The sequence below is a fragment of the Podarcis gaigeae genome, assembly GCF_964106915.1.
Source record: "Podarcis gaigeae genome assembly, chromosome: 12".
NCBI classification, from domain to species: Eukaryota; Metazoa; Chordata; class Lepidosauria; order Squamata; family Lacertidae; genus Podarcis; species Podarcis gaigeae.
In genome coordinates, this window is record NC_139688.1 from 33434285 (window position 1) to 33462078 (window position 27794).

A 27794-nucleotide genomic window follows, 5' to 3' on the forward strand; every position below is an offset into this window, starting at 1 on the left:
TTAGAATAGCACAGAAAGCTGTGCCTAATTTATAGAAAGGAATTGTGAGGGCAAAAGGGCTAAGTAAGCGTGTAAAATCTGCAAGTTGATCTACTTCAAGCACAATTACTAAATGATCAACTTTGACAAAGTGCTGCATTTTAAAATTTGGCGCTTAGCTCCTTTTGCTCTTTGATGTGAAACAGCCTCAAAAACCAGTTTTAGAGGGAGACATGCATTCTCTCTTTTGAGCAGGTGGTTGGAGTCATGAAGCATGTGGTGCCTGGAATGGGCAGAGGATTTTAGGGTAAATAAAAGGGAAGGGATATTTACATCTTTCAACACTAGGTGCATCTCAGGCTTGATAGCAAACTTATAAACAATACAGAAACTTTTTGCATTACAACAATTCTCTTACGCAAGTTTGGCTTCTTTGCCGATAAATAAATGCTTCTGTTTCAAAAAACAACAACAACCCCTTATTTGCATACTGCATTTATACCACGTGTCCATTCATATATAAATCACGTAATACAAGCTAAACAACAAAGGACATACAATATGAACAACAGATTATGTTGATTGATTGTGCACAATGTTGTAGGACGACAGCCATCACTGAGCCCTGCTAGACAACAGATAATATTCTTACCTTCCGAGCAATCTCTCCCTTTCCTTTACTGTATGCCTTGTTTTCCAAGAAGTCATACACACAGTGTATTAAAGCTGGATAACATTTCATCACTTCAGGAGTTAACAAAAGCTAAGAAGTAAAGGAGGCAGGTAATTTTGGAAGGTGAGCATTTTGGTTCTGAATGATAAAACACGTTACAGCACAGGAGAAATAAGATGTTTTAAATGCTTTTGCATAGCTCCTGCTTCCTAAAAGAACTAGTAGTCCTTCTCCTAAGCAGAAATGGCTAGTTCAGTCCTTCCCCCATTCAAAAAAACCCAAACCCTCTCACGTTAGAAAGTACCTGTCAAATCTTATCAGTTTTGTCTGACATTTTGTGGGCTTTGTGCCCTCAGAACAAGCTAGTATGTCTGTACATTTATTCCAATTCCGTCTAAAAATATAAAGGTTACAGGCGTACCATTACTCTCACATTTTAAAGGCATCTTCCATAAAAGCAACTGAAACTGTGCCTAAAAGTAGAATTGGCCCTGACCTCTATGGTGTTATGGGGTCACTCGATTGGGCTGCAACTCCACTTTGATCACGAGGCAGGACCAAAGACTCTTTGGGGAAGTGGGTGGCTCCCAAACAGTTTTATGGACTCCCAAACAGTTTTATGGACTCGACAAGCTCAAACGCTCATCGGAGTTTCAGGTAGTAAGGAAATAAAAGATGCCCACTTTCCCCTTAAACAACAGGGCATCGAACATGTAAGAAAATGAAGAGGCACATTGCAGTCCATATTAGGGAGTGGCCCTACTGACCCCATGGCGTCACAGAGACCTACACATCAGGTCAGTACCAATTGTACTATCTTCTACTAGTATCTTTTTGTCTTTTTTAGAAAATCTTTCTTTGAAGGATAGTGAATGGAAAGGAAATAAGATAAAGGTCTCACAAAGTTATGAAGGAATTGTAGAAAGAGGAAAAAATAGCTTGAGGAAATGTAAGAAAAACAGGAGCTTAAGGCGATGTGGTGGCTTTTATCAAGCAGCAGCAAAAAAACTGAATGGGAGCCGCCCACTTTCCCAGAATCTTTGCTCCTGCCTCGTGATCACGGTGGAGTCAGAGCCCAATCCAGTGACACCATGACGCCAGTAGAAGATTATGACATGTTTCATACCTTCAAAAAGAACTACTATGCCTGAAAACACTTTCAATTGTAACATATCAAGTTAGCGTTCAGCCCGGACACTGAGGTCCAGCTCCGAGGGCCTTCTGGTGGTTTCTTCACTGTGAGAAGTGAAGTTACAGGGAACCAGGTCTGCAGAGGGCCTTCTTGGTAGTAGCGCCCACCCTGTGGAATGCCCTCCTGTCAGAGGTCAAGGAAATAAACAACTACCTGACTTTTAGAAAATATCTGAAGGCAGCCCTGAACTTTGCTGCAAATTTTCAAGAGATCAAATTAGGAAAAAATTATTAATGCACACATAATGAAAAACTTGAATATAACAACATACCTGCAAATATGCATTTAAATCATTCTTCCTTTTTTCTAAGAAGTCTCTGTCCATGTTGTTGAATGTTTTTTTACCAGGAAGCTTTAACATACTTCCTAGATTTTCAAACTAGAAAAGAACCCATAATTTTTTATTTTAAATATATATCTAACATCTACATCCAAACTGAATTACTATGCATTCATTTCATAAACACACTTCCAATCTATTTACTTTGTTTAAGAAATCAGGAAGAAGTTCCCTCACTCACCCCCAGAACTAACTGTGATGGGTAACATCTGGAATGTTACATCTGCACCAATGCTAAGAATGTTTAGCGTCAACTGGACAAGCGAACTTGTTTTAGACTGTACCACTTCGGGCTAACAATGTGGGTTCATGCAACTGAATGCTCAACCATGCAGAATAAAGGACCATTAGTCTTATCCATTTATCTGTGTACACAAGATACCCTTTACATACAGGAAATGAAAATGTCAAGGATAGATTTAGCTTAGGTTTCTTCCTGACACATTCTTTTTCCATATGTGTGTGAGCATACAAGATACTTCTCTGCACTGTAATGTGATCCTAAATATCAATTCTGTAGTAGTATGAGAACCTAGGAAGCTGCCTGATACCAAGTCAAACCATTGGTTCATTTGGATCAAGTGTAGCCAGTGTGATGCCCTCCAAATGTTTGTACTACATAATCTTTGACTACTGGCCATGCTGACTGATGCTGATAGGAGTTGTAGTTCAAAACCTTTGGAGGGCATGACTCTTAACTGGCAACAGCTCTAAAGCAGGCATGGCCAAGCTGTTTTGGGACTACAACTCCCATAATCCCTAGCTAACAGGACCAGTGGTCAGGGATGATGGGAATTGTAGTCCCAAAACAGCTGGAGGGCCAAGTTTGGCCATGCCTGCTCTAAAGGATTTCAGATGGGGGTCTTTCCCACCCATACCTGGAATTACTAGGGACAGAATCTGAAACCAAAACATAAATTACCACTGAACTAAAAGCTCATTTAAATTAGCAATGCAGCTGAAGTTTGGAACAGGATTGTTTGGGATATTAACTTACTTTATTCTGAGGTCACTACAAGCCAAACCATAACTTCTCCTAAGTTTGGACTTAGCTTATAGTTAGTTGATCCCAGCTCCAGTAGATTATCAGGAGCACAGACCAGCTAAGCTCACTGAATCTCTTTCATCACTAATTTAAATTAATTGAGGAAGCCACCTGCTCTTTCCAGAAACACATTTTAACTGCAAATATTACCTGCTCAGTAATCCTCATGTGGAAGTCATGGAAGTCACTGTAGCGACGATATGTTTTCCATACTTCGTCACCATTTGGGGTTCGACGACGAACACTGATAGCGTATAGCGCGTATGTCTTGCCGTGGTCATTGCAAACTCCTGCCACAGTATATGGGTCATAATCAGCATAAACTAGCAATTTAAAACAAAAAACGAAGGAAGAAGAAAGGAACACAAAAGAGGAAGGCGAAAGGGCAGAAGAGACATGAAATGAAGAGATGTTGGAAATGACAAGGAAGTGGAGACAAAATGGGCATGCAAACTGAGGAAGAAAACAAACTGCCTTGCTCTGTGTATGAAATCATAGCATCCTATAATCAAGCGATAATTCAGCAAAATGTTCTTGTCTATATCAGAACAGTCCAACCGGAAACCGGGGGACTGCATGCAGCCTTCAAAGCCTTTTGGGGCAGCCCTTGACAACATTTGACACCCCTTTCAACCCTTGTGCTGCCTTCCCAAAGTTGGGTTAGCTAGGTGCTGAGCTCTGGGAAGGAGGCGTGGTGGCTCTGACAGGGTCCTAGAGTCCTCCATTCTCCTCCCCAAAGTCTAATTTGGGAAGGAGGTGGGAGGGCTCTATTTGTACAATCAAATGCTATATACAGTGGTGCCCCGCAAGACGAATGCCTCGCAAAACGAAAAACGCGCAAGACGAAAGAGTTTTTCGGTTTTTGCGTCGCTTCACAAGACGAATTTCCCTATGGGCTTGCTTCGCAAGACGAAAACGTCTTGCGAGTTTGTTCGCTTTTTTCCTAAAGCCGCTTGAAGAGGCACAGTTGCGACGGACCGTGCTTTGCAAGACGGAAAACATCGCAAGACGAAAAGACTCGCAGAACGAATTAATTTCGTCTTACGAGGCACCACTGTACCAGAGTAACAGTATATGATGCAGCTGCATACAAGTTATTTCATTCATTTCTGGCAGTGAAGTCACATAAGATTTACTGAATGGACACAGGCATACAGGTCATTTATTTCTTCTGACTCCTATGATGTACCTGGGCAGGTACCTGAAAAGGGGTACCAACAACAGGAGGTTGATCCCACTACTCCATTGTTGGTTTAGGTTGTATCTGTAGCTACTTAGGAACTGGATATGTCAAACTAACTGAAGCTGTATGTGGTAAATATATGAGATTTGAAAGCTAGAGAGCAACAACTGTCATATATAGAATATAAACTTTTTGGGGGCGAGGGGAACACACACCAAATGAAGAATTCCTGACTCCTAGGATCACAGAAGCTGGTTGTCTCTGTAAAGCTGTCATATTCAGTGGTTATTACCAATAACAGAATATGAAGTGTAGTGATAGATGCTATCTTATTTTTAAAAGACATCTGAAAGCAGCCCTGTTTAGGGAAGTTTTTAATATTTAATGCTGTATTGTTTTTAACACTCGATTGGGAGCTGCCCAGAGTGGCTGGGGAAACTTAGCACGATGGGCGGGGTATAAATAATAATAATTATTATTATTTAGCAACTATAGGCATCTTCCCACTTGTGTACAACCAGCACGAGTACCCCAGCTGATACACCCACTGTTTTCAGTGCCAAAAAGGGGGCAGAACAGGAGAACCCCCTCTCAGCAGCCAGGAAGGGAACCCCCACGTAAGTGGTGATTCCCCTGTAACATCAGGCCATTTAACTTACGGGCATGTTTCAGTTTCAATTTTAGGCATATTTTCATTTCCAGCTCTTTTTATATTGGAATCCAACTTACTGCTAAGGCAATCGTTCCATCAATAATTTCTGCTTGTGAAATTTGTCCTTCCATGCACCCCTAAATCTGTTTGAGAGGTTCCTCCAAACTTCTGGAGCAGATCTGGGGATGGGGGGGGGGCAAGAGTCCTACTGTGTAAGTGGACATCCTTGTTACTGGAATACCACAAATAGATTCAACACTTTAAAGAGAGTTTCAAATCACAACTGAAAAATTGGCTGCTAGTATTCATGCCTGGAATGAAAAGAGCTGTTCCCCCATCGAGATAGATCTGAAGACCTCTTTATTGTTTAAGAAAAATATCTGAGTGTGCTATAATAATACAGATGTTTGCTTAATGTAAATAGAAGGTGAATGTTAGATGTGAACAAATGAAATTATGGTGCAATACATGCAATTTAATGGTGACATTACTGTACATTAAATGAAAATGAAACAAACAGTCTTATATTGAATAGTCTAAGACATTCATGGAATTTCAACACAACTAAATGACATTTTAATAATACAGGGGGGGAAATCCAAAATTAGAATGGCTTAGGAGCCAAGGAACTCCACATAATTCCATAACCCCCAAGAAGCCTATAGGTTTGCCTGGAAAACTGCTTTGAAACTAAGGGAAGTTTCAAAAGGTTTGAATGAGTGGTGTGGCAGATGCTCAAGAAAAAATAAGCTTTTAAAATCTATGGGGATACATCAAGCCCCTTCATGAGCCTTAAGCACTTCTTTGTTCTTGGGGTTTGTGAATACCAATAACCACACCAAGCAAGCAGAGATCATGAGGACAAAATGGTTACGGCGGAAAGTAATGTTTAAAAGAGGTACATGACGGCAGAGTTAATCAAGGTTTATGAAGAAAAGGAACACAACAGCCATGATAGTACGACCAAATATTGAAAGAGAAAGCATCACTACTGAACTCACCGGTATCTGAAATATATGCATGTAATTGTATTGTCTCATCGGCAGGCACATTTGAAAGATCATCCAATGACTAGAAGAAGAATAGCCAGAGTCACAATTTTAGCAAGAATGACAAACTGCTTTGACAGACCAGGAGCCAATATTGTGCAGCATTTTATTCCTGAAAGCCTACAGTGGATGCCTCTACAACTTTGCAAGTAAAGATCAAAAATGGAAGTCAAACTCCATGATTGTCCTTGGCACCCAGTATTCAGATGTATATTTTCCCTGGATATGGAGGTTCCACTTAGGTATCACAGCTACAAGTAGCCAATAGACCTATCCTTGAACAATTCCTTCTTAAGGTTGGTATCTAAATTGTATCTACACAATACTGAGAACGAGGTCTTCATTTGGAATGCTATCACTTGAGATTGTAGAGGGAAAGCCATATTTCTGGATGCTTTCTAAGTAAAAACAGAATGTCCTCCAGGCAGTAAACTAGCTTGCCTGAAAGAAAGGTTACCATATCTCTCACCTTGATATGTTAATAAACTAGCTTCAAAATAAATCACTAGAAATAAAAATTAAAAATCCCCACCAATTAAGTCCCACCAGCATCAATTAAATTTGCTTCTCATTAATTAAATAAGTAAAGCTTTAATTACATAATCTCTCAATTAAACAATTACAGGTGTCCCCCACTTACATGGGGATTACATTCCAGGTCCCCGTGGGCATAGGTGAAATCACATAAAGTGGGGAGCACCCCACTTTAATAGGGAGGGTGAATGGGGATGAGAGTGAGAGGATTAGGGAGAGGGAGAGGGAGGGGGAGAGAGGCAGATTCACCCAGGGCCACTGCCCAGCATGTCCCGAGCCTGCAAGCTTGCCTGCCTGCCTCTGTGTGAGCCAGTATGTGTGGTAGCAGCGGATGGCCATGGAGGCTGAGGACTGAGAAGGGTGCCAAGCAGAACTGGTGCCAGGATGGGGGCACAGATGGGCAGCAGAGGTAGGGAGAAGGTGCCTCCCGCTCTGCTTCTAGTTGATCAATGACAGAAGTCCTGAGCAAGGACTGCACTTGGGCAAAAAAAATAAAAAATGAGAGGCACAAATACAAGATGGGTGACACCTGGCTTGAGAGCAGTACATGTGAAAAGGATCTAGGAGTCTTGGTTGACCACAAACTTGACATGAGCCAACAGTGTGACGCGGCAGCTAAAAAAGCCAATGCAATTCTGGGCTGCATCAATAGGAGTATAGCATCTAGATCAAGGGAAGTAATAGTGCCAATGTATTCTGCTCTGGTCAGACCTCACCTGGAGTATTGTGTCCAGTTCTGGGCACCACAGTTCAAGAAGGACACTGACAAACTGGAACGTGTCCAGAGGAGGGCAACCAAAATGGTCAAAGGCCTGGAAACGATGCCTTATGAGGAACGGCTAAGGGAGCTGGGCATGTTTAGCCTGGAGAAGAGGAGGTTAAGGGGTGATATGATAGCCATGTTCAAATATATAAAAGGATGTCACATAGAGGAGGGAGAAAGGTTGTTTTCTGCTGCTCCAGAGAAGTGGACACGGAGCAATGGATCCAAACTACAAGAAAGAAGATTCCACCTAAACATTAGGAAGAACCTCCTGACAGTAAGAGCTGTTCGACAGTGGAATTTGCTGCCAAGGAGTGTGGTGGAGTCTCCTTCTTTCGAGGTCTTTAAGCAGAGGCTTGACAACCATATGTCAGGAGTGCTCTGATGGTGTTTCCTGCTTGGCAGGGGGTTGGACTCGATGGCCCTTGTGGTCTCTTCCAACTCTATGATTCTATGATTCTAAGAGAAGGCCTGTTTGTTTATTTACTTATATATTTTGCAGTGCCCTGCGTAAACGCGGTCACGTATGTGTGGGATGTGGGAGTGTGTCTGTAGTTTGAAATGATAATAGAAAATTCTACCAAAAATAGGTTGCTACTTTTTCCTGCAACTATCCTTATCTTTGGCAGAAGCCCAACGTAAATTTGGGTGGGTGAAATTTGGGTGGGTGAAATTTTCCTGGCCCGGATAAAAGTTGTAGGAAAGCTTCAACTAATTTCTGTTAAGAGTCAGGAGCAGGGTCAGAAAAGGAGATGCCATAGGATGCAGTTGTCACAGCAATGATCTTTCTCTTATTGATACCCTCACTACTTTTTGTTACTGAATGACTGAAAGCACCTGTATGTTTTCCCCTGTCAGATAAAGAGCTGTTGACAGTGATAGTTATCTGGAAGATAGCACAAGGAAAGAGTCCTGTTCCCCCTACCCAACCCTGCCACTGCTGCCAACATTACAGTTGAAAAAACACACTTACCAAATTAATGCTGCCAGTAGGAGAACCATTGAATGATTCTGTCAAAATAAGAGACAGAACTGTACGTCAAAACATAAATGTTTAAGCAAGTTAACATGTGAAGTGTTACATATCAGGATTTCTTTCCGAGTAGAAAGTGTAAACGAAGATCTAATTACAAAACATTACTAATATCCACATAGTTTAACTTAATGATGAATTTTAGGCTAATTTGAAAGTTGCATGCATCATAATATTCCTAATTAGATTAGAACAAACATGGTAAACTATTAGAAGGCATGCAAGTGTGGCCCTAATGTTAAAACTTAAAGGTATTACTAATCTATACCGCTAGGTGGTAGCAAAGCACACTTATTATTTGTCTACTACTATCATATAATATTACCCTATTTGACACATTAATAAAATCAGGAGTGGTTATGGTAAAAAAATTAATGACTTCCATGCAGGAGGAGTCTCAGGTTGCAGGTACACAACACATCAGAGGAAGGCATATAAACTGGAGGAGGGAAGGAGCCCCATAGCTATTGCAACTGTTCTGCAGGTTCTAGACCTATAGACAGCTGCCTAGAGGCTATAAGCATGTGATCATCAGAGCACTGTGGAACCTGCTGGAAATGCTCCTCTTGCCAATAGAGTTAACTATCAGTTGTGTGTCTTTCTTATCTGGGTCGGGCCACAGCAATACAATACATGTTCATACAGCAGAACTTAATATAACAAAGCATGGGGGGAAGAAATTGTAGAATGACACTTGAGTGCTCTTTTATTGAGCAAGCTATAGGCTTGAAAAGTTTGCAAGAAAGTTTCATATTCACTTTACTAAGGGGCTGCATGTAACATGTCATAATTACAAAGAATAAAGAGATTGGATAGATATCATAATTATATTTTGTGATGTTTATATATTTATCTTCCACACCATAAAGTGTATAGTTTATCCACAGGAAACTGTTCTCTATTCATGCACGATGCAAGCTCAATGCAGAATGACTGCACATTTTAAAAGTCCTATGGGTATGGTGCACAATTAACCCAACAGTGAAACTTCCTTCTGCTAAGACATATCAGTGCCTGTCATCTTAAACACACGCGCATGCACACAATGTGGGCTCCCTTTTGGAAACTGGAACTGAGTAATCAGGTTAGGATTTAATGTACTTTGGTCTCATTTTACTGGACTTATATACACCTTGGTTCTTAAATTGTTACTGGGCATACAGGATGAGACGGGGCAAACATTTAAACAGATTTTAAAAACATCACACAGTAAATCTGATGCTGCAGTGATATCACAAATAAGCATAAACCATAACAATTAAAGTCTGGAATAAACTTTATTTTTATTTTATTTATTAAATCTGTAAATAGCCCTTCATGCAAAGATCACAGGGTGGTTCACAACATAAACTTACCCCCTTCACCATCATCTGATCCTCTGAAGCTAGGGTCCTTTAGCATATCTAGCTCTGCAAGCATTCGGACATAGAGGACATGCAGTCTGAATGACGGATAGAAGCGTTCGTCCCGGAGCATCATATCATATACCTTATGGAATGGAAAGTTCAGTATTACTCGCAGTTATGGAATCAATCAGTTTAGACTTTCAAAGGTCTCCTAAATTGTGGGAGAGCACCCAAGGAAGAATGGCAGGCCTTACTGGGTTGAACAACATTGCTTTCCCAATTATAAACCTGAGTATCTCAATTAAGAACACAGCTCGTCTTTAGGTGCATAAGTCATGGCAAGCCTTCGGCTCACAAACTTCCCACCTCCCCTTCCCTTTCTCCTTCATAAGCACTGTAAAGCTTCTGTTTCCAATTTGTAGTGAATCCATTTCCCCTTTCATCCACCAGGGGCTGGCAAGGTTTACATCGCCTGGGCCGGTTCACTCCAGCGGAGATCCCTCTGTGGGCCGGATTGTATGCGTGCCCGTGATTTCCAGCATCTGCGTCTGCGCAATGTGATTTTCGGCATCTGCACATGTGTAGACGCAATTTCTGGCACCGCAGAAGCGAGTTCCCGCGCTGCGCTGCACCGGTTTAACGCAGCACGCAGGGACACGCTGAGCGGGCAGCTCAGCTCGGGGGGCAGTTCAACAACCCCCATGGGCCATGAGAACATATGTTCCTTGAGAACATAAAAAGCCACGTGGCCCATGGGCCTTTGGTTGCCTACCCCTGGTCAAAACCTTAGTTAATTAACTAATCAAGGTCTAAAGCAGAGCTTTCCAAATTTTTCATGTTGGTGACATACTTTTTAGACATGCATCATTTTGCGACACAGTAATTAAGTTTTACTAGCAAACCAGAGGTTAAGCCAACCCCTTTCCAGCCCCAGGAGCGTGGGGAGTGACACAGTAACATGTCACGTCACAGTTTGGAAAGCTCTGGTCTAAAAACTGGGTCAATATTGACCCACCAACCAACCAAATTCTCTGCCATGCTGTTAATAAAGCAGTGTTATCCACACAAAATTCCCCCCAGGACAATTTTGCTGAGCTGCTGATGAATTTGTTGCTGTGCATTCCGGAACTGAGAAGCTGGGCACGCCCCAATTAAAGCTTAGACCAGTTATGATCAAATTCAGAGCAAACTCAACATGGCACCCTAGTTGACTCTGAAAAAAAGCAAGCAAGGGAGAATTCATATGTGGGAGCACACCATTTTTAGAAGTTTGGTACTTTTACATCTGCCACGAGCCACAGAAAGCAAGCTATGAGTTGCATGCAATGGAAATGCTGCAATATTTCTGGGATAACTTTGCATTTTCATTGAAAATCAACAAAATCAGTTATTAGCAACCAGCTTCCACCAATACATATGAAAAGGAGAATTAGCATACTACACCTTTCTCTGAATCTCATCAAATATTTCGGGAGTTGGATCCTCATTATTCAGTTTCTCTGCCAGTTTTGCAACCAAGGTATCATCAATATTGACTCTTGGTGATGCCTGCCATAGAGAACTCAATAAATTTGTGCACCACTTGACCTTATTTTAATTTGTAAAAAAATAAAACTCAAATTATTATTGCAGAGAGAAAAAATAAAGCTAGGGATAGACACCTAACAAGTAAAGACTGCAACAGTTATTTTCATTAAACTAAGATCACTAGTCAAGGGAGAAACATGTTGAGTTATAAGCAGATTCCAGGACCTACCGTTTCGTATCTGAAGAAAATATATTGCTTAAAATTTATCTAAAATGCATGTGTGTTAGTCTTGTCTCTTCAAGAGAAATAAAAAAGGGAACCAAACAACTAAGGACTTTGTCACATTCGGTCTGAATCCCCAAATTCAAATTGACTTGCTCAAAGCCAAACATAAAGAATAAAAATGAAGGACATTATTCTGAGTAAAAAGTAAAGACTGATCCTCTGTAGTTCAATTTTAATAAGTTCATCAGAGCCTCTGCATCTTCAAATATTGGACTGAGGTTCAGCAGCTTGATCTTAAGGTTCCTATGCAACCTTTAGAATACAGCTATCATATAGCTTAATTTTCCTTTAAAACCCATTCTTACCTTCTCTGACAAATATTGATCATAAATTCCAACTGCAGCTGACTTTAATAGGCCTTTGGTTTCTGTAGTCTGATGCCTTCCATCTTTCTGAAGACTCAATAGCACTTCCAGCTGCTGCTGTGCTGTAACCCTGTATCCTTCTACGGTCATCCAGAAAAAGAGATGTGCTTGGCCGCCCATCTGCTGCATGTAATCTACAAATAACAATTCAGTCACATCTATTAGGATACAAATATCCTACCCAAATAATTTGCCCTGAAGAACTACGGTAGATATAAAATTGAATTAGCAAAGTGATGCTGATTTTGGATCAGAATAATTATAATCCAAATTATATGTTCAGCATATTTACTAACAAATTGCTCTGAACTTTGGTGTTTACATGCTGCTCCCTAAGTCCTATCTACTGCTTCCTTGCTGCTCAGGAAGGAATCATGCTACTTTAAAAATGGCAGAGTTGACAATACATTGCAGCTCTTTAACCTTGGAATTAAGTAAGCCATTCACATTAAAAATAAAAAAAAAGGTTCTGCTCATTTGTGTTAGATAGTATGGACAGCAAGGTTTGGAACTGAAGTGGATGCGGCCAAAAATTAATTTCTCCTCTCTTTATAATTCATTTGTGCCTACTGCAGGCTATGATGGTATTTCATAGTTTTAAAAACACACAACTACTGTTCTCTTACCCATAAAAAATTGTAGTGCAACATTGTTAATAAGAATGGTGTCCAGAGGGACTGTGCAAAGTTTTCCGAAGTTTGCAGCCAGTTTCACAGTATCTATTTCCTGGATAAAGACCACATCATGTTAATAGGTTCCTAGATTAAAATCAATATACAATCACAACGTAAAACCATTTTAGTAGCATCATGCATGTTTTCTTCCCAAGAAGAAAACTCTCTTTTGTCATAGCAACATTTCCAGTAATATGGAAAGTCTGCTGCCCACGAGGTCCTTCAGCTAATCGGGATGGGGAACCTGCAGCGCTCCACATTTTGTTGAAATCCAACTTCCATTATACCTGGTCACTGGCCATACTGCCTAGGGCTGATGGGAGCTGGAGTCAAACAACATTTTGAGGGCTATAAGTTTCCCTTCACCCAAACTAAGTACAACTGGGAAACAATGCAGGGACGGTGCAACATTCTACTATACACTTCAACATTCTATGCTTTGTTAAAGGCATTAGGAATAGATTCACTGGGCTGAGGAAGTCATTCAAACATGATGATGCCTATGAAACTGCCAGAAGCAGTTCAGCAGTGCTTCCAATACCAAGCTGGTATATAATGGGCTTTGATACTAACTAGGCTTCATGGAGGGGGGGGCTGGAAGGGACTACAGAGGGCACCAGCAACCATCACCTCTGCTCTCTTCCTCTGACAAGAGCATTACATGAATGGAACTCCCACCATGTCAGTGTGGGGCAGAGGCAGGGGACCAGGAGAATGACCCAGGAGAGGGGACCAGTGATGTTATAGATCAGGGACACCCAACGTTCAAGAGACTGTGATTTACTTGCACGATTAAAATCTTTCAGTGATCTACCCCTTTTTTTGGGGGGGTTAGGTCAAAAATATGAAAAGAAGTGCTCATCAAGAGATCACTAATGAGCCAGCCTCGCTAAGAAAACTCCGTCTTCTGTTCTAGCGACCTACAGGATGGGGCAAGGGGACGGGACCAGGGGAAGAGCCAAAGATCGACCGTGATCTACCAAAACCTACCGGGGATCAACCAGTCAATCCCAACTGACCTGTTAGACATCCCTGATAGATTATACATATATACTTGGGTTGATTTTAACACATTCTAGCAGAGAAAACACACTTACTTTTCCTGACTGCAGCCTCAGTATTCTTGAATCACATACTTTCTTCACAAACAATAAGCTATTTATCTGATTTTTTATAGTGTTGATATCTGAAAACAAACACACTAAGAAGTAAGACTCAAAAAGATGGGAAGTATTTGGAGTATTACAATATAAGTATTGCTTAAAGCTGTCTGTACAGAAAAAAGATGACCAAGAGACACTGAAGCAGTGACTTCACAAATGGAGAAATATATTATTATTTTTAAAGCCAAGGAAATTGTCATTGGTTTCACTAACTTAAATAAATACTAAAAATGCAAAGTGAGGGATATAACATCAAGCCACTCTTGCCTTTGGATTCTGTTTGCCAGCTTTTAGAAATATTTTTAGAAAGTGATATCATAAACATTTTAAAACAAATGGCACAAAAATTAAATGAGCATTAAAAACTCTTCGTTTGGTTTTTAAAAAACTATACTTTTTAAAAACTATAGTTTAGGATACAAATGCAGTTCTGTAACTTTATATGCACTTAGCCCCACAATCAAGGTTGCATGTATTATCTGATGCTGTGACAACCATGATTGCACAATATTTTCTACTGAGGTACAGAATTACTCAATCCTGGTTTTGTTTTTACATATAGCGTTTACAGATGCAAATATACACTTTCATGCCTACAGTCTATGCCTTATGAAATCTCACAAGCTAGGATGAACAGGATTTCTAATTCATTGTTTGGGGGCTAGTCCCTTGCCTAGCCCCTTTCCCTGTCCAATGCTAAGTAGAAGTAGAATAAGCTGGCCAAAATAAGTAAATATACAGAATACACGTTGCAGAAATATGTGACTGTTTTGGAAAACAATGTATATGCACCATTACCAATAATGGCGACTATTCTGAAATACTAAAAGTATATAGGTGAGATCTGCAAATTTTCTGGATAAACTTTTAAGTCACTAAGAACTAAAAAACAATCTGCAATAATATCTTTTACACAAGAATGATAAACTTATTAAGTGCTTGAACCAGGCACAATCCAATTTAAACCAAAGGTCATTTGTATATTCATAATAGACCCTTTCCTGAACTGCTTAAGTAACCAATTTTAAATGAGACAATCTGTCAGTCTAGCACTAGAAATGTAGCTCTATGGTGCAGAATTATTGAGAACCACAGGTGGGCAAGAATGAATAGATATAGCTTCTAGATAGACACAAGTTCCAGACTTGGAAAACCATTATTCTGAAATTCCATCCCATCCCTCCGATTAGGAAATCCACTATCTATCTTCTGTTGTCCATTTAAAAGTGGAGTCTTGGAACTGAGTAAGGTTCAAAAACCTGTTCATCTATGAACTTAATGCATAGCTTTCTGCAGATCACCAGCAACCTTAGTTACCCTATGGTAATACAAGTAGCCTACTGCATAGATTGTTGCAGAGAAAACAAGGCAATGATTTTAGGTAAATAAATGCTACCAAAGTGTCCTCATCATTTCTAGCATGGTAAGAATTACCTCAAACAAAAACAAATGCTTTTGCATTCCTTGTCTGTGCCTTCTAATCCAGTACACCTCTTAAAAGAACAAATGTTATCAAAAGTCACCCTATTTAGCTCAGTGTTTGCCTAGCCATTCAATGGGGGGGGGGGGAGATTACATTTTATGAAAACACACTTGCAAATATGGTTTTTCCTCCATGCATCAGCTCTCAAACTATAAAATTCTCTGTCCTTTACATATTTAAACCAAGTATGTTATTGATGCTTTAATTTGCAAATGTAATTTAAATACTAACCATCTCCAGCTGTATCTAAAGATCGAAGATACTGTAGTTCTTCTGCTGCTTTATCCCTTACTGCTTCCAACTCCCCTACTTTGTCACTTACTTTAATAATGTTCATAAAGGCCTCATAGTTGCAAATTGAATCACGAATCTAATGAACATGGAAAAAGATAATACATGTTAATCTACTGTTTCTCAAGCAGGCTAGACTGATATATCAAGACATAGTTCCTTTTAATGCATTACAGTCCAACCTTCCTTTTTAAGTTCCCCTCAACTGGGTGTTCGTTAAATCTTCATATTGGACCTTCTAAGCAATAACCTTCACAACGAAATCTTCACTCTCCTGTTATTAACATCGAATAATTCTCCTAATTTCAAGCTATGTTCCACTCCTACTAATGCTGCTTCAAAAAATTAGGAAGTATTACCTTGAAAAAGATTAACAGCACTGGGTGTTTTTTTAAATGATTGCACTGTCAACTTCTACAATATATCTGTTGTTATTTAAGTATATTAAAAAGTGAGAACATAATGGCTTGGGTCAAATCTCAGTTTTAACCAGTTATGCTTAACTATGTTTTACAGGTGAACACACAGTATGATGGTGTATTGAGCAAAGATTGCAGCTGCTGCCACCCTGCTAATAGCTACGTCATGTTTGAGATTAGTGTTACGTCTAAACCCAGGCACTTGGTTTGTCTTCCCCAGACAATCCATGTGAGGTAAACTAACAACAAACCCTAACTGCAAGTTTGGGGGGGGGGGGTGGAGTGGGACAGACTACAAGCCGGGGGTCGGATGCAAACACTAAGCCCAACCGTTGCTCAGCTCCTTGCAGTGTGCCAGGAATGGAGAAGCAAAGTGGGTGTATCATCATCAAGCTTTGCATGCAGCTTTAATTCCTAGTTTAGCTTAACTGTGCTTTGAAGTGACATGTAAACCAGCCCTATACACGTAGACAAACATTCTAAAGATACTGTTCAAGTGTAAAAAGCTTACCATCCATATGAAATACTGATTAATATAATCAGGATCACTGAGCTGATTTATTAATGGAAGAAGAATTCCTCGAGCAAGGATTTCCTGAAAAGTAAAGAACAATAAATTGGCCACTCCTCAACTAAAACAAAAACTAACGCAAAACAAGCCGAATAAAAAGAAAATTAAACAAGAAATAAAAATATTCCAGAAAGCCACTTTTTGAAGCCTTGTCAGCTTCAAAGAGGCAGGTTCGTAAACCTATACTGTCATACCTTGGTTTTCAAATTTAATCCATTCAAAAACCAAGCTGCAGCTTCCAACTGGCTGCAGGAGTGTTCTGTGGCCAATAAGAAGCCGCGCCGGATGTTTGGCTTCCAGAAATCGTTTGAAAACTGGAAGAATCACTTCCGGTTTTCAATCGTTCGGGAGTCGAAACGTTCGAGTTCAAAGGTGTTTGGCTTCCAAGTTTCTACTGTATTTATATCCAAACTCAAACTGACATAAGCACCCAAATAGAGCAGGCTCATCTTCCCTTGATTCAGAGACTGCCAGTAAGGCCAAGCTCCTTTTACTCCTTGCAATCATAATAATGGGAGCAGAGGGTGGGGAGAGACAGAAAGACAGAGAGAGAGAGAACAGGGCTGTGTCAGTTCCATCCCGACTCCATCAGCCCAGCAGCAACCCACCCACCCCCGCTCCACTATCCAAATATTAGTAAAGAAAGGTGAATCCTGCTGAAGGCATGCAGAAGCTCATCATGATCTGGAATGCTCACTGATCACATTGAGTGCCTACATGTGTTCAGCAGGCTTTTCTATTGCAGACATCTCAACACACAGATAAGGAAGGGAGAAGGGGAAGCATTGCTGGTGGTGAAGGGGCAACAGGCACAGCCTTGTTCTCTGCCTTATTGCAATCGCAAAGGGGCTCACGTTTAGCAAGGTAATCTTACAAATGTCTTGTCAGGGGTAAGCAGCAGCTGAGCTGCTCAAACAGGAGATAAGGGTTTAATTGTCATAGCTGGCGACTCTGCAGAGCTGGAGAATCCTAGTCTTATTAGCAAATTCTGCTTTGTACTTAATGGGATACAATAGAAGATGCGACCTCCCTCTATAGCACAGGGAGAAAGGTTCTCAAATAAACCAATATTTGCAGAACCTTCTGACTGATTCTCCAGTGCAACCTACCAACCAATATAAATTCCTTCCTCCCCCAATTTATGATGTGACTGACAAGCAAGAACTCTAGGGCTTAGGTGTCTTGAAAGGCTTGCTACCACAATTCCAGCTCCATCTTCAAGTCAAAACATAATTAAATATGTAAGTTAAAGATGGAATTCCTTTCTGATCTGTATTCAAACACGAGGGAGCGAGAAAAGAATAAAGAGGCAAGGTTGAAAATAGTACTGAAAAGTGTAAGGAATTCTAATAAAACAATAAATTGCTGGATACATTTCAGCAGCAACCTTCCTCAGGGGAAATTAATTTATTTAATTTATTTACGTAATTTACGTAAATAAATTAAAATAGTGCAGTTCTACACATGTCTATTCAGAAGTTTAGAAACATTAATTCAATGGAACTTATTTTGATCAAGGATTATAGTAATTTAAAAATATTACCATACAGCAGTTCTTATGTGGTTTGCTGAATGCACATGTAATTAATTTTAAGATTCAGGATTAATTGTATTAATTTGCTTACTTTTGAACATAGGTTTAATGACTAATGACTATGAATACCATATACATGTTGCATTGTTAAAAAACATTGTTTAAATTACGATGGTTCATTCAGTGCCCAAGGAAGGTTTCCACAGTCTACTGGGGAAATTAATATTCTGTTAAAGCTTTTCAGTACTATTTTCAGGCTTGCCTTTTCTTCTTCTTTTACTCTTCTATATTTAGAGTTAACTGACTGTTTGGAATTAGAAGTTATTTCTCTCTTAAAATATCCTCTTTCTTCTGCTCCTACAAAAGGTACAATACTGTATGCACCCTTTGTATAACAGGCGTGATCTAGCTCACCATGAGTGAAGCAGCTCCACCCATATTTCCAAATGCCCTTACTGCCCTTGCATGTGTATTAGAATACATATGGAAAGGCAACGTAAGTAGTAATAACTTCATCTAGCCTCCTCTTGGACATGACAGGCTGGCCATCCCTTAACAGCAAACACACTGTGAGTGAACATGAGCATATAAAAGTGATAAGTATACGTGTCTGGTGGTAGTGGTGGCAAGGAACTGGGCTTTAGTTGTGGGAACCTTCCTTGCTTGGGTACCCAGTGGTGGACTGAATCATGCCATTTCATTTTTAATGGTCTTTTTAATCATGCCATTTCATTTTTAGTTGTTTTACACTCCACATTCATATTTAACAGAGCAACACTACATGGCCTACTCAGAAGTGAGTCTCAGAAATGAGGTAAGTAGATACAGGATAGCAACCTAAGTCATTTATAGCTTAAAAACAGATTGACTGAAATTAAACAGAATTGCAAAAGCTTTAATTACCAGACAGATCTAGATATAAAAATCTTATGGTGCCTGATTATATAAACATCATGCAGTTCCTAGGCTAAGGAGTATTGGACACTCCTGGAGTAGGGTAGGAAACTAAATTTACCCTGACAAAATATCTCATGATCTTGTTCTGGAAGTCTCCAGGAGGTAGCAATAAATACAGTAAAACTTCACACAGATCCCTTAGGAATCCTAAAGGTACAAGATATAAAAGAAAACAGTGGATAACAAAATCTAATATTGTGTTAAACATATTCCTTTCAAATATTTTAAGCAATAATAGAAATCATTATATACTACAATAAATGCCACCACCACATTTTCTATGGCAATAATCCAGAAAATCACTTTTTGGTAATAATTGTCTAGGAATACAATATTAGGTTGCAATATATAATGTACAGCCACAAGTCTCACTTCTAAACTAATAGAAAAAGCATTTTATTTTTCTGTTATAAATACATTATTCCTACTTCTAATTAATAACAAAATTCAATGTCAAAACTATGCAGCAGAAGTACACTTAATTGAATACGAGGGATTAACAATGATCCACTTAGAAATCTCAGTTTATTTCTAGGAGACTGGTTGCTGCTCTAATTTAGTCACAACGTAACTGAAGAAAGCAAGGGGGAAAACCTTCTTCATCTTTGGGAGATGTGCAGACGAGATCACGACAGACTCTCTTTTCCGTTTCAACTTCAACTTCAAAAAATGTATTTACAAGGTCTTCTGCCCCATCTAAATAGAATTGGAAAATTTGAGCACATCAGTTACACTGAGATTCTTTTTCCAAATGAACCTCTATGAGAAACTTCTTAACTATTTAAATATAATTCTGCTTAGCATTTTAATTTTCTTTTCTCATGTGTGACAGGATATGTATTTCACAATGAGGAAAATCTTAAAGCTCAGTTCAGTGACTACATTGTGTGCACTTCCACTACAGTCAAAACATAACTCAAGAGTTCCAAGCCAGGAAATGGCCACAGCAGGGACTCTGGTCCTTGTGTTTGGTAGTATACACAAAGAATAATCACAACTGCTTTCCTTGAAAATGGAAGTCTGTGTGACAGGAAGCAACTGCTCTCTCAACCATTAGAGTACAGGCTGTACTGTAATTTGTATTTCTGATACCATAAGTTTCCAGTTTAAGTACTTAGTTCTTTCAATAGGGAAAATCACCAGAAGACCAAATCTATTGCATCCAAAACCAGTGAATCACCTAATCTGCCTTTTCAAGCAGACTTATGTTAGCTACTACAGAATACAATTATCTAGACAGAGAAAAGAAAGCTTCTACTGCGGAGGAGCATCTATCTTGCCCAATGACTTCTGTCAAGACAGAAGAGGGCTGGCATACAATACTGCGCCTCCTGTTCCCTTTGCCTTCCTGAAAAACCCTTCCTGGGGAGCAGGAGAATAGGAAATCAGGAGGAATATGAGTGGAGACAACTTGCACTCTTGTGTCAAACAATGGAACCCATAATGTTTAAACCTGATATTTATTTATCACTAGTAGATACATATTTAATGCCAAACTAAGGCCCTTGTGGCAATTAAAACCACTGTAAAAGAAGATATTACACACACTAAGCTCTTATCTGAAAGATAACAGCAGCTGAATGCATTGAGAAATAGCTGTAGGCTACCTTTTACACAACTCAATTAATTACAAATTTTAACACAACATATGAAAGTTGTAGGCATTACCCTTAATCTGATCCTCTTTCTCCGTTATCCTTTGCTGAGCTTTTCTGAATACTCTTAGATGAGTGGTAAAGTCATCTACGAGCCGGGTGGTAAAATAAGGCTGCCAATCTACTTCTTTTGACCTTTCAAAATAAAGAAATACTACATAGACATAATGTTATAAAGCAGACAGACAGTGCAATTTTAAACATGTTTTCTCAACAGTAAACTACATTGCGCTCAATGTAGTTTACTCCCTAGTAGCTTAAAGTTTGTTTGGAGAGGGGTTTTTGTCTGTTTTGTTTTGTTTTACAGTGAACTGTTTTAGGAAAGAGGAATTATGATGAGTACAATTGGCATGTGGTTGGTTACAAAAAAATGAATTCAGTAAAAACTATTCCTTCCAGTACTTAAGTTGCACATAGTAGAATACAACAGTAGGTGGCAACCTTACATAAAAATGCTGTTCAAGACCTCTCAAGCACATGGATGAGGAAGGAAGGAATCTAGAAAGCTGTGGTCCTAAAGTAGACACCTTTGATCGAATTGGCCAGGAGGATCAATGCAGAGATCAGAGCAGGGGCTTGCTCCAAAACTGTGCATTGCTGAATTCCCATTTTCTTACAGATTTGTATTTAAGGCGGTCTGAACTTTGCCTATCTGTTTCTTTTATAAGTTATTTCAGCCACCTAAGAGCCAGTACAAAGTGTGCTGGTCTCCAGCCATCACGTGTAGAAATCAAAATAGCAAACGTCACTGGGTCTTGATGGTGTGATGTTACTGTCAGGGAAACCTTGCATACATTTCATGCATTTTACACTCAATTGCCCCTAAAACTAAGGGGATGTCCAATTACTCATAAATATGTAAAATGTACATTAAAATTCCTTTAAGGGCAACAGCATGTCATCCAGACCTATCACTCTCAGAAAGACTTGCTACAATAATTTCAATGCATGTGATGGCAGAAATCTCACATATAATCAAACAATTCATAAGCATCTGGAATTACTTTTTAAATACATTGAAATATGACAGAGATGCAGCCCTTGGACCACTTCATGTTCTTTTCTAAATTTATATTTCATAAACTTCTGGATTTTAAAGGAAACATATAGTTTTGTCTTTGAAAACCCATGCAGAAACAGCATGGAATGGAACTTTGTCCTATCCCATGACAAACTGGCCCAATATTTTTTTTCCTGGAACCATCCCTATTCCAGAGAGACAAAACAAAACAAAAACCAATCCCAAATGTATGACATAATGATCTGTAAGTATTAGTAACACCTGGTGAACAATCTAACCATTCAACAACAGAAGGTTATTATGTTCAAACTGTTTTGTGTAACACAATAAAATGTGTACAGTTCTGTGAAATAAAGTATCTGAAGATGTACTGGATCTAAATAAAGACTCCCTCCTAAAGAAACTTGTATTTAATGCCTAAAGGGAGATCAAGTAAGTTTGAAATAGCTAACCAGCATCTGTATATATTGGGTTAGAAGCAGATTAATCTAGTTACACTTTGCTCCCACTGAAATCAAAAGAATTTAAATCATGACAAATGATTCACATTTATTTCAATGAGAATTAAATACAACTAACCTACTGTTGCTCCAACCTATCTTTACATTTTTAATAAATCCTGAAAATATGAGTTGGAAAAAGATGTCCAACTTATTCCTGCTTGTGAGAACAAGCAGTGAAACCACTTATTATATTTCAGTGAGCAGAAGTGAGTAATGTTAACAACTTCCAGGATATGAAGGGTCATATTTCACAGTATAAAGATGATAATATTTGGCTGAAATTCACAAGTTACGCAGCACCTTATTGCCACTTAAATACTTTCTCATTATGAGATGAAAAAGTGGTTTCTTTGATCAGTAAACTGAAACAACAAAATAAGTTCATAAGTTTTTCCTACCATTTGATATAAGCAAGTTTCCAACAGTTGTTGATCATCATATGAAATGTCAATTACTTGTATACATCAAGGGATCCAGTTGGTAAAGCATGAAACTCTTAATCTCAGGGTTTTGAGTTCAAGCCCCATGTTCGATAAAATATTCCTGCACTGCAGAAGATTAGACTAGACAACCTTTGTGGTCCCCTTCTATTCCTCAATTCTATGATTCTAGGTCGGAACCTATGAAATATTCCCCTCTTTAAAAAAGCCAAGTTGTCCTTGTAAGCAAGCAGCTGTAACACAAACTCACAAAACATGATATATGTGTGCAACCTTTTGTGATACCATCTGTTTTTATTGCATGCAACTTACTAATATATTGCAAGGAAGAATTATGAACCATTTTTAATCTACTTTTGTAAGCTACTGGGGTAATTTTAGGGAAAGCTTTTGTGATTTGTTTGAAAAACAAAAGTAATTCTTACCTAGAAGAAAACTGAATTAGTGCATTTTGGAGAGCTTGCCTGATTTCAAGAAGAAAAGATTCATCGTCACTTAGTGTGTAATACCAATACTGGACATAGTCACGCAAGGAAAACTGGATAACCTAAAATTGTATCAAATTAGATAAATAAAATATTAAAACATTCATGTGTGTAATTGTTTCTACATTATCTGAAAATTGTGCTAAACAAGTAATGCTTATAAGGGCTAAAGTCGTGATGCTGGCCTGGTTCAGACAACACAGTAAACCAAAGTTCACACAACTTTGTGGTGTTTCCCTCCTCCCTGCGAGCATTTGGAGAAAACAAACTACGATCCTTGGCTTAGCATTATATCTGAATCAGGATTCATGGTTTGTTTTGCTCCTAGCAAACCTCAATCTGTAGCCAAGGTTTGTTCTTGGGTTGCTGACCATAGATTGTCAGGAGCAAAACAACCCTCAATGCTTCACGAACAAGCAGTTAGAACCAAAAGCCCCATCTTAGGTCTCATTACAATAACTTATCAACCCTGGTTCATCATAACATGCAAATGAAGCCATTACTGTGCAACACAATTGTCGTTCAGAACGTGAGAAATTCGGAACACTAACATGAATCACAATTCTGGGTGTGCTCAAGATGACAAGCACACTGCAGAGCTCTCCTGCTGCTGGTCACATTGACTCAAGAGTATTATACCTTTCGTGTTCTGGGTCATAGCCACTTGCTTAAATAAAGGTTCAGAGCTTAATTAGGCTTATCAGAGTGAGGGGTTTTTTTTGCCACTATCTTGATTTACTTAAAATCAGGTTGGTTACAGTTGCATTTATACAGCGACTCTTGGTAGAGTACATCAAGGGAGAAGGAATGTTTGTGCAGGAGAGAGAAGGAACCATGTGTTGCATGATTTCACAAGTCCTCTTCCTAAATGTCTAGTTTATTCTACATCTCTGTTACATGACAATACTGAAAAGCTTTTTCTGACTAAAGTAGCAGTCAGTGCATTTTTAAACATGGCAAATGTCACAATTCCTTTCCCCAAACCTACAGTGAACTGTGGCCACAGGTACCTATGATGTAAAACTGCCATCAATAGTGTTTTCCAAATTTTACAAATAGCAACACAAGGCTTACTTTGCTTTTGATTTTAATTCCACAAATCTTAGAATTAAGCACTTACATAAAGGGGTTATGTTCTCATTAACAACAACAATATATAAAAGCTTGTTGTTGTTAATGAGAGCTTAAACGCCTTATGTATTTTGCAACAGTAGAGAATAATACAGGGGGAGGGGGAGAGGATCAAAACTTGAAACGTTAAGACAAAACAGCAAACAGTAAATTACGCTTTAAATCTCCAGATATCCAAACTAATCTCAGTATTTGTCTAGGAATGATGTCAAGGACTCAAAGACACCAGGTCATGAAATCCACCCAGTGCTAAGGCAAATTTACCATCCCCCTACGAAAACATACAACCCCCCCCCACACACTATACAGAAGTTTCCCCTTAGCTAATGAGTACAAAAAGTACAAAAGTATTTTTCCCTCAGTAATCATGCTGCTTGCAAGCTTTGAAAGGCTTTGAAAAAAACCAGCAAAGCTATTTTGCATTTTGAGTATGACCCAGGGCAAGCCTTGCATACATGTCCTCTTTCCTTCTCTTACTTAAAGTGGAAATAAAGGAGACTAGAAATCTCCATATCTGTTTGCAGCAAATGATAGGTTACAGCTTGGTCTGGGATCCTAGTTTTCTTTAACCATAGTTTGTTGAGTTTGGATTGAAGAGCAAACTGTGGTTTGCTGCAAAAAAAAAAAAAAGGAATGGAAGCTTCTAATCCCCTCCCCTCATAAATGGAGAAGGGATAAGCAGAGTAGGGAGTATGCAAATTAAAAATTCATGCCTGTTCCTATCACTGCATTTTATAATTGACTGGAATGGTTAACATATATTTTAGCCCTGATAAAGAGTTCTGCTCAAAATTCATAGAGCATTTGACTCTTTTTTGAAGGGGGTGGGGAACCATTTATTAAATATTTATGTCCTCCTTTACATCCACAAGTGCATTTCCTCAAGGGTGCAGGACATGTTCTTTCAAAGTATGAATTTACATTAAATATAATGTAAATATAATACAGTGTCAGAAAGACTTTAATTTCTCAAGTTCTAAAAACCAGGGAGCAAGCAAGAGTAGTGATATACGTTCCTTAATTGAGGAAACCACAATTCAATTCTAGATATTGCTTGATGCTTCTGCAGTTCTGTGCCAGTTCTGTGCTATCTGTTTCTGGTTACATACATCAACCATGTCTGGGGCAAAGACCATAAGTCAAACAGTAATCATCATCTGCCCCTTCCCCCACCCTCCACTTCAACCAGAACAACCACAGTCTACCTGGTGATAATTCAGAGCATAATCTAAGCATGTAGAATGACTGAATATAAACGATACATATTTTATAGTTGGCTTGTTTAGCAACTAACAACTGCTTCAGACCATAGTTTAGCATTACATGTAAACCAGCTCTTTTAGTAAGACCTTTTGAAGTGGACCCACAACAAGGAATGCAAAAACAATCCGGACAAGGTATTATTTAGCCAGTTTATTCTCTTACATTTTAAACCCAGTTTTCTTCCATCTTGCATGCCACCTTGGGCTCCATGTGGTACTCTGGCAGACACCGATTCATGGGCTAGCCAGAAACAGACCTCCTTAGCTTCAGTAAGATGGTAGCTTTAGGCACCTTCAGGTTATACTCATGTACTTATGGGGGAAACGTGTTGTACTGGCTATCTACAACTTCAACACATATCTACAATTGGCTATCTACAACTTCAACACAACTTCAATAGATATATGAGACAGATGTGATCCAATGAAAACACGAATAAGTCCTTCACTTCCTTGGGATAACAGTCAGAAAGTCCAAGCCACTTCAAAAGGGGCTAACCACATTTAGGACATGATTTCTACCTGATCTATGACCAGAAATAATGTGAAGTGGAAATTGGTTAGAGGCATAACATATTCAAATAAATGTGATACAGCCCAGTATGCTCATTATTTCTGCCCCAAGGAGACAAGGAATAAGAACATATGTGTACTCAATATATACTAGCTTGAAAGTTCTATTTCAGCATCCCAAAAAAAAATCTTACTACAGCAAATGTCACATAATATCATGGCTATAGTCTGATTTACAATTAAATTATTTTTCAAAACTTACTTGTTGCAAAGGTTCATCAATTATATAAGCTCCAGTCAACCTCCTATCAATCTTAATAGGCTTGCTTTCCTGTTTCATTTCTTCTATGCACTTTGGGAGAGAATGGACACTTAAATCAATGCATTAAAAAATTAAATTCTGACACATGCTTATGGTTTACAATGCAAAAAGGATTCAGCAAAGGACACACCTACTGGATTTTGTACTTTTGCTTTGTCTATCAGCAACCCTTTGTGTGAGGATACCATATTTAAAAACCACATGGAAGTGCTGTTAAGGATAGCCATGATCAAAATCCACTGAGATTACAGAGCTTGTAGCAGGTCCAGTGTTAAACAGTGCGTTAATGTAGTATAGTTTTCATCAATACATTCAGACAGACACAAAAACAGATATATATCTAAGCATATTTTAATCAAACTGCAGGAGGACCCGACATTCAAGATTACGTTTTAGGCAACAGCTTCTAGTTAATCCACTAAAGACAGCTTCGTTCTTCATACCTTGTCTATCTTAGCAACTTAGAATCTAAACCAAAAGCAGAAAGCTTCCTGCATGTACTATAAGCACAAGCTTTACTTCGCTTTTCAGTCTAAGACTATGAAAGTCCAATTAAGTCAGCTGAAGAAGCAGATGTATCAACTTAAAAAAGATGAAAGGTCTGGAACGGTGATCCTGCCAGGACAGACAGCAGAAACCACTTTGGGGCTAATTTGCAGAAAATATACATAAAATACAATATTAGAAAAAGAGAGAAAGCTAAACTAAGTGATATGCAAGATGTAATGTTGCATTTAATGTATCTGGGTTTGTTCGTTGCTTTAAAAATAGCAGCTCTACTGCTCTCCAATCTGGATTAGACCAGATTGAAATAAAGCACTAAACTCCTCTCCACATGCCCCACAGTCCCAAACCTGATCTACCCTGACAGAAATGCTATCACGCATTTCATGCATCATCTTGTTGAAGTTTCAGAGAGAAATCACATGAGAGAAAAAGTCATTTGGGAGTTCACACACATCATCATGTTATTCTGTTTATAAAGTACTTCACGATTCTTACTTTATTTATGACTTCATTTTCAGTATAACCAAAATTGATATATCAACCATCAGCAGAAGTTGTTTAATAACAAAGGTTGGGGGGGGGGGTGTTCTTTAAATTGCCTATAATACCTTTTCTTTGGTTGCTAACTTGAAAAGGAAATGTGGCAGATAGCACGAGCACAATAAAGTTTGACTTGCGGAGAATAAATTGTGAAAAATAATGCCAGTATATTTTGCTTACCTTAGTAATACCAAACGATGTTGGAGGAAGATAGGAGTGTTCACACCGTTCAAGGTACGTCTCTGAGTTGTTTTTCCCAAACAAGAGTGTTACCACAAAGCCCCTAGAAGAATTTAACTATATTGTAAGTTTCAAACAGTGAGATAAGCTACTAACTTTCTAAATAAAAAATAGCC

At 38.9% G+C, this 27794-nt stretch overlaps 1 protein-coding gene across 7 annotated transcripts in view; it reads right to left on the reverse strand.

Moving 5' to 3' along the window:
• SNX13 (sorting nexin 13) overlaps positions 1–27794 on the reverse strand; it is a 63578-nt gene that overhangs the window by 13337 nt on the left and 22447 nt on the right. For 4 of the 7 annotated variants that reach the window (XM_083705248.1, XM_083705251.1, XM_083705249.1 and 1 more), the window contains exons 3-20: positions 27619–27721; positions 26332–26421; positions 23104–23225; positions 20728–20849; positions 19654–19755; positions 19118–19206; positions 16509–16592; positions 15519–15657; positions 13739–13827; positions 12594–12693; positions 11908–12101; positions 11233–11337; positions 9799–9931; positions 8384–8421; positions 6066–6135; positions 3380–3519; positions 2116–2223; positions 632–742 (exon numbers count right to left, since the gene is read on the reverse strand). In XM_083705248.1, coding sequence (XP_083561374.1) covers positions 632–742; positions 2116–2223; positions 3380–3519; positions 6066–6135; positions 8384–8421; positions 9799–9931; positions 11233–11337; positions 11908–12101; positions 12594–12693; positions 13739–13827; positions 15519–15657; positions 16509–16592; positions 19118–19206; positions 19654–19755; positions 20728–20849; positions 23104–23225; positions 26332–26421; positions 27619–27721 — 1939 coding nt within the window. Of the gene's footprint in view, positions 1–631; positions 743–2115; positions 2224–3379; positions 3553–6065; positions 6136–8383; positions 8422–9798; positions 9932–11232; positions 11338–11907; positions 12102–12593; positions 12694–13738; positions 13828–15518; positions 15658–16508; positions 16593–19117; positions 19207–19653; positions 19756–20727; positions 20850–23103; positions 23226–26331; positions 26422–27618; positions 27722–27794 lie in introns of all 7 variants that reach the window. The other 3 variants (XM_083705250.1, XM_083705246.1, XM_083705247.1) reach the window with 1 other exon arrangement.